Source organism: Teleopsis dalmanni, chromosome 1, assembly GCF_002237135.1.
Source record: "Teleopsis dalmanni isolate 2A chromosome 1, ASM223713v2, whole genome shotgun sequence".
NCBI classification, from domain to species: Eukaryota; Metazoa; Arthropoda; class Insecta; order Diptera; family Diopsidae; genus Teleopsis; species Teleopsis dalmanni.
Genome location: NC_051846.1, coordinates 68,271,602 through 68,282,453, shown reverse-complemented (window position 1 = coordinate 68,282,453; position 10,852 = coordinate 68,271,602). Strand labels below are relative to the sequence as shown.

Genomic DNA, 10,852 nt, shown 5'->3' with positions numbered 1-10,852 from the left:
ACAAAAAGATCTTAAATGGTGGTCAAATAATCATGGCGTGAATATGGCAATGAACTGGCCTGCATTTATTGTAAATATAATTATTTTAAACACTAAATATAGTTGTGCTTTAATATAATAATAACATTTCTCTTTTGTCATTCAAATTTAGGAATATACTGAAGAATTCCGAGATATAGCGAAAGGTAGCAAATCAAAAGAAGCTCTTCCAGCAGCACCAATAATGCTCATCAATCAACGACCTGTAGCTGAGGATGTGCATGTAAATATAGTCTATTTATATATTATTATTAAGTTTATAGGATTCGACTTCTATGATTTATGTCTCAATTTCATACCTCTTTAGGAGTATCAAACAACAAATAGTCTCAAGAAGAATACATCGAACAAATCTAGTGGAAAAACCGTTCAACAGCAACAAGAATCATCCACAGTTACAACAACCGTTGGAAGTAACAAAAGCGCTGGTGCAAATGCAACGGCGGCGGCAGCTTCTAGTAATCGTAATTCAGGCGTAACGTAAGTGAAAATTGTTAGAACGTTTAACAATAAACCATTGAAGTGTGAAATTCTTCATATGCAAATACATATATGCTTGTATTCCGTATATATATTTAATCTTCATCCATTCCGCACCCACTTTTTATTAATAATAACTAATGTTGATAAATTCTTTACAGTAATGGTAATGGCAAAGCCGATCCCAATCCATTTGAAGAGGAAGAGGAATGGGATGATACTGATAATGTTTTGGTTGATAATGGTGAACCAGGTGTGCCTGTAAAAGCTCTATATGACTATGAAGGCGCTGAAAGTGATGAACTATCGTTTAAACAAGGTATTGAAAAGTTAATTAATTGATATTTATAATTTATAAGAGAAAAAATAAATGTGTATATAGCATATATATATAAACATAAAATAATTATATGCTGCGATGAAAAACCCTACTACTTCGTATCGTTAAAAATTAACGATAATATTAAAAATCTACGTAATTAATCTTGTTAATCTAGACTATTATTTTTTTTTGTGTATTGGTTACACAGCTAGTGACATACGTATTTACTGTCAGACAGTTGATCGTGACAGTTGAAGACGTGAATTAATATGTTTGGACATTTTTTATGTGGCAAAACACCGGATCCGAGAGTTTGTGTGGAATAGAAATTAAATGCAACAAATTATTGAAAATGTTAAAAAAAAGTATTTAACAACGACAATATAACAACAATCGCGAGTTTTTGAATGATAAATGTGCTTTCAAAAAAGCCTAAAAGTTATTGCACATGACATGAAATCCAGGTTGCAACCATGTGCGTCAAAATAAAAAATAAAAGTATGGAAAAAACTTAAACATATTAATTTTAAAAATTAAATAGGACGATAGTTATGTATATTATTGCCACGAAACAAGAATCAGCAAAATGATAAAAAATTAGTTGCATTATAATTCGCGATAAAACATAATATCAATGGAACCACCCTATTCTGCACACGTAGAAGCCGTGGCATTATTCTATTTCTCAAACTCAGAAAGATACTCAGAAAATATTTTTCAAAAATAAATACCAAGAAGGCGAAGCCGCAGTTCTTAAAAAATTAAAAAAATATTTATTAAAAGAATTAAAAATGCTCACTACTTTTTGATATATAATGGACTATTTATTTACATAAAAATACATTGCATTGTTTTTCAGTGTTGCCTCTCTTCCCAAGCCACAATATAGTTTACGATTGACAAGGTATTTTCTATGCCTTTTTTAGGTCTTTTCTAGAAGTTTAATTAACATATCATTACTGGAAACATAGACGTTGTCTAAAATCAAATATTCTCAAAAACTTTTTCTATTTTTATTTATTATTAACTTGGCCATCCTCATCAACAAGATCAGAACTACCGTTAAATTTGAATAAAACTCCAATATATTGTTTATATTCTATTCTATTCTATTCAATTCTATTCTATTTTATTCTATTCTATTCTATTCTATTATATTCTATTCTATTCTATTCTACTCTATTCTGTTCTATTCTATTCTATTCTATTCTATTCTATTCTATTCTATTCATTATATTTTATTCTCTTCTCTATTTATAAAAGATAAATTCTACATTTTATTCTATTTATATAATATTTTATATATATATATTATATATTTATATTTATCTTTATACTAATTTTGTTTTTTAAACCGGCTAATTGGTCAATACTTAAATACTTTAGAAAAAAATTTCTTTTGTTTTTTAAAAAGATTTTATTTAAGCCAATATTTCGACTATATATTATAGTCATATTCAGGGTTGGTACAACAAAACACAAATTGAAGACGCGTATAGCTGGACATAAACACAACGTAAAGTATAAAAATAATATGAAGTAAAGGGTTACACCAAGAAAATAATTAACGAAAACGCTCTTTCCTGAAAATCTTTATATTCTATAAACGTCAGACTCAATTATAATACTGATATACAACAACTTTCAACAAATCTTGAAGAGGATAAATATATTAATTCTTTATAAATGTATTTTATATTTTATTGTCAATGTATTTTATATTTATTCTCTCTATATTATTATTCATGTTTTGATGTTAATGTATAAGAACATTTTACTAGCCTAAAGATAACTGTTGAATATAGTCGAAATATTGATTCAAATGAAATCTTTTTAAAAAACAAAAACTTCTATAACTCGAATTTTCTATAACTCAAACTAAATAAAGTGCAAGAGGGTTTAGAGAGAGGTATACAGTTACAATAAAATTGTTTAACTCGAAGTCTCCATAAGTCAAACCTATTCTTTACAAAATGGTACTTCGAGTGATGAAACTTTGACTATATTTATATTTATGTTTATGTATATGTTTATATATATGTTTATATATATGTTTATATATATGTTTATATATATGTTTATATATATGTTTATATATATGTTTATATATATGTTTATATTTATATTTATGTTTCATTTATATTTATATATATATTTACATTTATATTTATTTTTATTTTTATATTTATATTTATATTTATATTTATATTTATATTTATATTTATATTTATATTTATATTTATATTTATATTTATATTTATATTTATATTTACATTTATATTTATATTTATATTTATATTATATTTTTATATATTTTATTTTGCTGCATTATAATATATAAAATAAAATACCATAAAATATATAATTTTTTTTCCATTTTAGGTGATATTTTCGAAAAACTCGAGGATGAAGATGAACAAGGTTGGTGCAAAGGGCGTATGAATGGTCGTGTCGGTTTATATCCAGCTAACTATGTGGAACCAATGAGTACGTAAGAAAATATGGTCGAAACTTGCAAAAAAATATAAATGTGAGAACATCAAGAACAACACCAACCACTATAAGCTGCAGCATTTAATTTCAACAATAATTTATAAACTAAAAAATAAAGCAAATGTAACAAAAGCAAAAGCTATAATTTTAAAAAAATAGCTTAAAATACAATATTATTTTTATTTTCTTAAGTATTTATAGAATAAAAATCTGAAGCAAAAACCAAACCGAATTATTGACAAACAATTTCTGAGCCTCTAAAGTGTTGAAAGCAGAGAATTGTTGCATAAATAAAATATATATATAATATAAAAAGAAAAAATTAAACTGAAAACCAAAATTTTTAGGGAAACAAAAAATCTAATTTATAATAATAAAAAAGGGCACAAGCGGCTTAAAGAATATTAAACTATTTTAAAATACTTTGTTTAAACAATTTATACAATAAAAAAAGCGATGCGATATTGTTCGTGTTCCAAAGTTTAATTAAGTTTAAATTAAAATAAAAGCAATATTAGTGAACAAAAATTTGTTTTAAAAGAATATTTGTTTAAAGTAAACTGAACAAGGAAGGAATAGTAAGAATACATAAATAAAATGAAATAAATAATATGCCCTCAATACAAAAATAATTTTAATTGTTAATTAATAAAAATATAAATTAGAGAAAGTAATAATATTGAGAACTGCATAATCATACATTTTTGAAATGAAAAAAAAATTATTTTAAATGAGAAATGTTATAAGTAGCCTGTTAAATGAGTTAAGAAACAAAAAATCACCAATTGTTATACATTAAAAGAAGCGATATTTACGTTTTTTTTTCTATAAAGATTTAAATATAAAAAAGGAATAATGTAAAAAATTTTGTAGGCATTGCTTGTTTACAAAACAATGTAGTATTTATTTATTTAATTTATATAATTTATATAATTTATATATATTGTTTTATAAAAAATCGCTTACTACAATTTCTTTTCGCTCAGTTGTTTTGTTTTTATACAATGCATAATATACAAAGTTTATTATATGATATTGAACATTTTCCACTTTATACTGTGTGAAAAAGAATGAAAATAAAGTAATTTTTAATTTTAAATCAATAAGCAAAAATTATTTTTGTATTTTTTTATTTTTGGATATTTTTAAATAAGTGCTTTAACTGGGTTAATAATATATTAAGAAATTAAATCCATGTAAATAGAAAAAAATTAAAGCAATACTAACAGTTTTGGTAAATGTGGTATAACACAAAGCAACACATTACTCAATAAGTCGTGTGATTGATACACAGATGGCGCTGCCATTGTCAAATCCATATGACGTTTATGAAGTACCAACATTCAAAATACTATGTGTAAAATTTCATGACATTTCGATTGGTTAGAAAACAATGGATTCAAAACAATTTCGTGTGTTAATTTATCATTGCTTCTTGATAAAAAAAATACTGTACAAGTTTAGCAATGGCTTCAAAAGTGTTATCCGGACTCTGCTCCATCGAAAAAAAACATTTGTTATTGGTTTGCTGAATTTAAACGTGGTCGTACATACTAGTGCTGTTCATATTCGAATTTACGAAGTATTCGAAGAAATTCGAATATTCGAATAGTAAACGAAGTCTTCGAAGTTGAAAAAAACTTCGAAGTTTTTGTGAGTTTTTGTTCTCGAAGTCTTCGAAGTTTAAATGTAGTGAAAAACTTCGAAGACTTCGGAAGCAAAAGGTGAAGTGAGAGCGCAAAATGCAAACAAACGTGCATCACACAAATTATTTGAGGGATGAAAGCATTTGCTTCGTTTGTACGTTTTTGTTTTTTTTTTTTGGTGTTCTATGCAGAAAATTAAAAACATGTTTTTTTGTTTTATTTTATTACATAAAATTTATTTTATTAGTAAATATGTATTATAATATATATTATTATTAAATATGTTATTATTAAATATTTTTTATATTCTATTCTATTCTATTTTATTCTATTCTATTCTATTCTATTATATTCTATTCTATTCTATTCTACTCTATTCTGTTCTATTCTATTCTATTCTATTCTATTCTATTCTATTCTATTCTATTCATTATATTTTATTCTCTTCTCTATTTATAAAAGATAAATTCTACATTTTATTCTATTTATATAATATTTTATATATATATATTATATATTTATATTTATCTTTATACTAATTTTGTTTTTTAAACCGGCTAATTGGTCAATACTTAAATACTTTAGAAAAAAATTTCTTTTGTTTTTTAAAAAGATTTTATTTAAGCCAATATTTCGACTATATATTATAGTCATATTCAGGGTTGGTACAACAAAACACAAATTGAAGACGCGTATAGCTGGACATAAACACAACGTAAAGTATAAAAATAATATGAAGTAAAGGGTTACACCAAGAAAATAATTAACGAAAACGCTCTTTCCTGAAAATCTTTATATTCTATAAACGTCAGACTCAATTATAATACTGATATACAACAACTTTCAACAAATCTTGAAGAGGATAAATATATTAATTCTTTATAAATGTATTTTATATTTTATTGTCAATGTATTTTATATTTATTCTCTCTATATTATTATTCATGTTTTGATGTTAATGTATAAGAACATTTTACTAGCCTAAAGATAACTGTTGAATATAGTCGAAATATTGATTCAAATGAAATCTTTTTAAAAAACAAAAACTTCTATAACTCGAATTTTCTATAACTCAAACTAAATAAAGTGCAAGAGGGTTTAGAGAGAGGTATACAGTTACAATAAAATTGTTTAACTCGAAGTCTCCATAAGTCAAACCTATTCTTTACAAAATGGTACTTCGAGTGATGAAACTTTGACTATATTTATATTTATGTTTATGTATATGTTTATATATATGTTTATATATATGTTTATATATATGTTTATATATATGTTTATATATATGTTTATATATATGTTTATATATATGTTTATATTTATATTTATGTTTCATTTATATTTATATATATATTTACATTTATATTTATTTTTATTTTTATATTTATATTTATATTTATATTTATATTTATATTTATATTTATATTTATATTTATATTTATATTTATATTTATATTTATATTATATTTATATTATATTTATATATTTATATTTTATTTATATTTATATTTATATTTATATTTATATTTATATTTATATTTATATTTATATTTATATTTATATTTATATTTACATTTATATTTATATTTATATTTATATTATATTTTTATATATTTTATTTTGCTGCATTATAATATATAAAATAAAATACCATAAAATATATAATTTTTTTTCCATTTTAGGTGATATTTTCGAAAAACTCGAGGATGAAGATGAACAAGGTTGGTGCAAAGGGCGTATGAATGGTCGTGTCGGTTTATATCCAGCTAACTATGTGGAACCAATGAGTACGTAAGAAAATATGGTCGAAACTTGCAAAAAAATATAAATGTGAGAACATCAAGAACAACACCAACCACTATAAGCTGCAGCATTTAATTTCAACAATAATTTATAAACTAAAAAATAAAGCAAATGTAACAAAAGCAAAAGCTATAATTTTAAAAAAATAGCTTAAAATACAATATTATTTTTATTTTCTTAAGTATTTATAGAATAAAAATCTGAAGCAAAAACCAAACCGAATTATTGACAAACAATTTCTGAGCCTCTAAAGTGTTGAAAGCAGAGAATTGTTGCATAAATAAAATATATATATAATATAAAAAGAAAAAATTAAACTGAAAACCAAAATTTTTAGGGAAACAAAAAATCTAATTTATAATAATAAAAAAGGGCACAAGCGGCTTAAAGAATATTAAACTATTTTAAAATACTTTGTTTAAACAATTTATACAATAAAAAAAGCGATGCGATATTGTTCGTGTTCCAAAGTTTAATTAAGTTTAAATTAAAATAAAAGCAATATTAGTGAACAAAAATTTGTTTTAAAAGAATATTTGTTTAAAGTAAACTGAACAAGGAAGGAATAGTAAGAATACATAAATAAAATGAAATAAATAATATGCCCTCAATACAAAAATAATTTTAATTGTTAATTAATAAAAATATAAATTAGAGAAAGTAATAATATTGAGAACTGCATAATCATACATTTTTGAAATGAAAAAAAAATTATTTTAAATGAGAAATGTTATAAGTAGCCTGTTAAATGAGTTAAGAAACAAAAAATCACCAATTGTTATACATTAAAAGAAGCGATATTTACGTTTTTTTTTCTATAAAGATTTAAATATAAAAAAGGAATAATGTAAAAAATTTTGTAGGCATTGCTTGTTTACAAAACAATGTAGTATTTATTTATTTAATTTATATAATTTATATAATTTATATATATTGTTTTATAAAAAATCGCTTACTACAATTTCTTTTCGCTCAGTTGTTTTGTTTTTATACAATGCATAATATACAAAGTTTATTATATGATATTGAACATTTTCCACTTTATACTGTGTGAAAAAGAATGAAAATAAAGTAATTTTTAATTTTAAATCAATAAGCAAAAATTATTTTTGTATTTTTTTATTTTTGGATATTTTTAAATAAGTGCTTTAACTGGGTTAATAATATATTAAGAAATTAAATCCATGTAAATAGAAAAAAATTAAAGCAATACTAACAGTTTTGGTAAATGTGGTATAACACAAAGCAACACATTACTCAATAAGTCGTGTGATTGATACACAGATGGCGCTGCCATTGTCAAATCCATATGACGTTTATGAAGTACCAACATTCAAAATACTATGTGTAAAATTTCATGACATTTCGATTGGTTAGAAAACAATGGATTCAAAACAATTTCGTGTGTTAATTTATCATTGCTTCTTGATAAAAAAAATACTGTACAAGTTTAGCAATGGCTTCAAAAGTGTTATCCGGACTCTGCTCCATCGAAAAAAAACATTTGTTATTGGTTTGCTGAATTTAAACGTGGTCGTACATACTAGTGCTGTTCATATTCGAATTTACGAAGTATTCGAAGAAATTCGAATATTCGAATAGTAAACGAAGTCTTCGAAGTTGAAAAAAACTTCGAAGTTTTTGTGAGTTTTTGTTCTCGAAGTCTTCGAAGTTTAAATGTAGTGAAAAACTTCGAAGACTTCGGAAGCAAAAGGTGAAGTGAGAGCGCAAAATGCAAACAAACGTGCATCACACAAATTATTTGAGGGATGAAAGCATTTGCTTCGTTTGTACGTTTTTGTATTTTTTTTTTTGGTGTTCTATGCAGAAAATTAAAAACATGTTTTTTTGTTTTATTTTATTACATAAAATTTATTTTATTAGTAAAATATGTATTATAATATATATTATTATTAAATATGTTATTATTAAATATTATTTATATTAAATAAAAAATTTACATTTTAAATAACTTATATTTATTATTTATATTTAAAAAATCATATTTGAGAAAATTTTTAATATAATATAAAATATATACGTAATAATATGAAAATATTGATATTGATGGATTTTATTAGTAATGGAATTTTATAAAAATTTTCATTTTCCTTTAAAAAGAAAATCACAAATTAAAACCTTGAAAATTAGTTATGGAAAAATGAGTTTCGCTCATTAATGCCTAATTATTTGACCTGTATGAGCTGTGATGATCACGCAGGTAAGCGCAAATTTATTTTTGCATTATAAAATTTTGAATGTTTTGTTGTAGTTACAGTTATTTTACTGTTTATGGAAAATTTTTAAATCCCTTATTCTAGGAAAAGAAATACATAATATTATAAGGAAGTATCTAAATAAAATGTAAATTAGTGTATAAGCAAAATTGTATAAAAGAAATTCCATCAAATTTTCATGTATTTTATATTATATTAAAAATTTTCATAAATATAATTTTTTAAATATAAAAAATAAATATAAGTTATTTAAAATGTGAATTTTTTATTTAATATAAAAAATATTTAATAATAACATATTTAAAAATAATATATATTATAATACATATTTAATAATAAAATAATAAAATAAATTTTATGTAATAAAATAAAACAAAAAAACATGTTTTTAATTTTCTGCATAGAATAACAACAAAAAACATAAAACCGTACAAACAAAGCAAACGCTTTCATCCCTCAAATAATTTGTGTGATGCACGTTTGTTTGCATTGTGCGCTCTCACTTCACCTTTTGCTTACGAAGTCTTCGAAGTCTTCGAAGTTTTTCACTACATTTAAACTTCGAAGACTTCGAGAACAAAAATTCACAAAAACTTCGAAGTTTTTTCCAACTTCGAAGACTTCGTTGAAATGCGAATATTCGAATATTCGAAGAACTTCGAATTTTTAAAAACTTCGAATAATGTGAACAGCACTAGTACATACACCGATGGTGGTGAACATTCTGGTCGTTCAATTGAGGTGGTTACTCCAGAAAACATCAAAAAGTCCAGAAATTGGTTATAACTGATCGTCAATTGAAATTGCATGAGATAGCTGAGACCGTAAATATATCAGAAAGTAGTGTGTTTACAATTATGCATGAACATTTGACCACGAGAAAGCTCTTTTCAAAGTGGGAGCCGCTTTTACTCAAAGTCAATCAAAAACAGCAACGTGTTGATGATTCAGAGCAGTGTTTGGAAGCAGAAATTGTAAAAAAACGACCGCATGTGGCGAAAAAAAAAATTTTGTTTCACCAAGACAATGCACCATGTCACAAGACAATAAAAATGATGGCAAAATTGCACGAATTGCACTTTGCTCATCCGCCGTATAGTCCAGATCTGGCCCCAGCGACTACTGGCTATTCGCTGATCTCAAAAAAATGCTCGCCGGTAAGAAATTCATCTCAATTTCAATTTCCAAGCTAAGGCTGTTGTCAGATTATTTGACGAATCACCATCGTCTAAGAATTGTGTTTAGTAATAAAGCTCATTTCTGATTAAATGGCTATGTCAATAATGAAAATTGCTATATATGAAGTGAAGATAAGGCATCAAACCGTGAACGAATGACCATTTCATCTAATAAAATTGATTGTTTAGTTTACTGGTGCGGTTTACACGCTGGTGGCATCAATTAGTTAAACCTTGATGACATTTGGTTCGACAGATATTGTCATACAGCGCAGTTAACAATCGATATATTTGGTAATCGAACACTTTATTTTCAAAAGTTAATCTGTTAATTGGCCACCTCATTCGTGCGATTTATCGCCTCTCGATTATTTTTTATGCGGTTATGTTAAGTAATTGGTTTATGCCTACAACCGACAAACCAGTAACACTTAAAGCATTGGAACCCAATGCTCATGCCACCATTGACACCATACGGCCACATTTATTGCAAAAAATAGGCAAAAATTTGACTGATCGAATGGATCACGTAACTTGTAACTGCGGCGTATTTAGTATTTAGCCAGAAAGTATTGTTTGAGAGTATTCACCGTTACTTGCTAAACAAAATCATACATTGCAACATTAACTTTTTTATTGTTCAAGAAATACTTG

General features: G+C 24.5%; 1 protein-coding gene across 1 annotated transcript; it reads left to right on the top strand.

Moving 5' to 3' along the window:
- Positions 1–6: 6 nt before the first annotated feature.
- LOC119668465 (antigen EM13-like) lies at positions 7–3,680 on the top strand. Its single transcript, XM_038077973.1, has 5 exons — positions 7–70; positions 152–262; positions 347–519; positions 681–838; positions 3,224–3,680. Exons 1-5 carry the CDS (start codon positions 44–46, stop codon positions 3,334–3,336), a joined length of 582 nt encoding a protein of 193 aa, XP_037933901.1. The 5' UTR covers positions 7–43; the 3' UTR covers positions 3,337–3,680.
- The last annotated feature ends 7,172 nt before the right edge of the window (positions 3,681–10,852 follow it).

Bases quoted from the DNA above. Each gene is read 5' to 3' on its own strand.
- LOC119668465 (XM_038077973.1), top strand. From the start codon at position 44: ATGGCAATGAACTGGCCTGCATTTATT. The intron at 263-346 runs GTAAATATAGTC...ATACCTCTTTAG, and splicing joins CTGTAGCTGAGGATGTGCAT to GAGTATCAAACAACAAATAG. The intron at 839-3,223 runs GTATTGAAAAGT...TTTCCATTTTAG, and splicing joins TGAACTATCGTTTAAACAAG to GTGATATTTTCGAAAAACTC.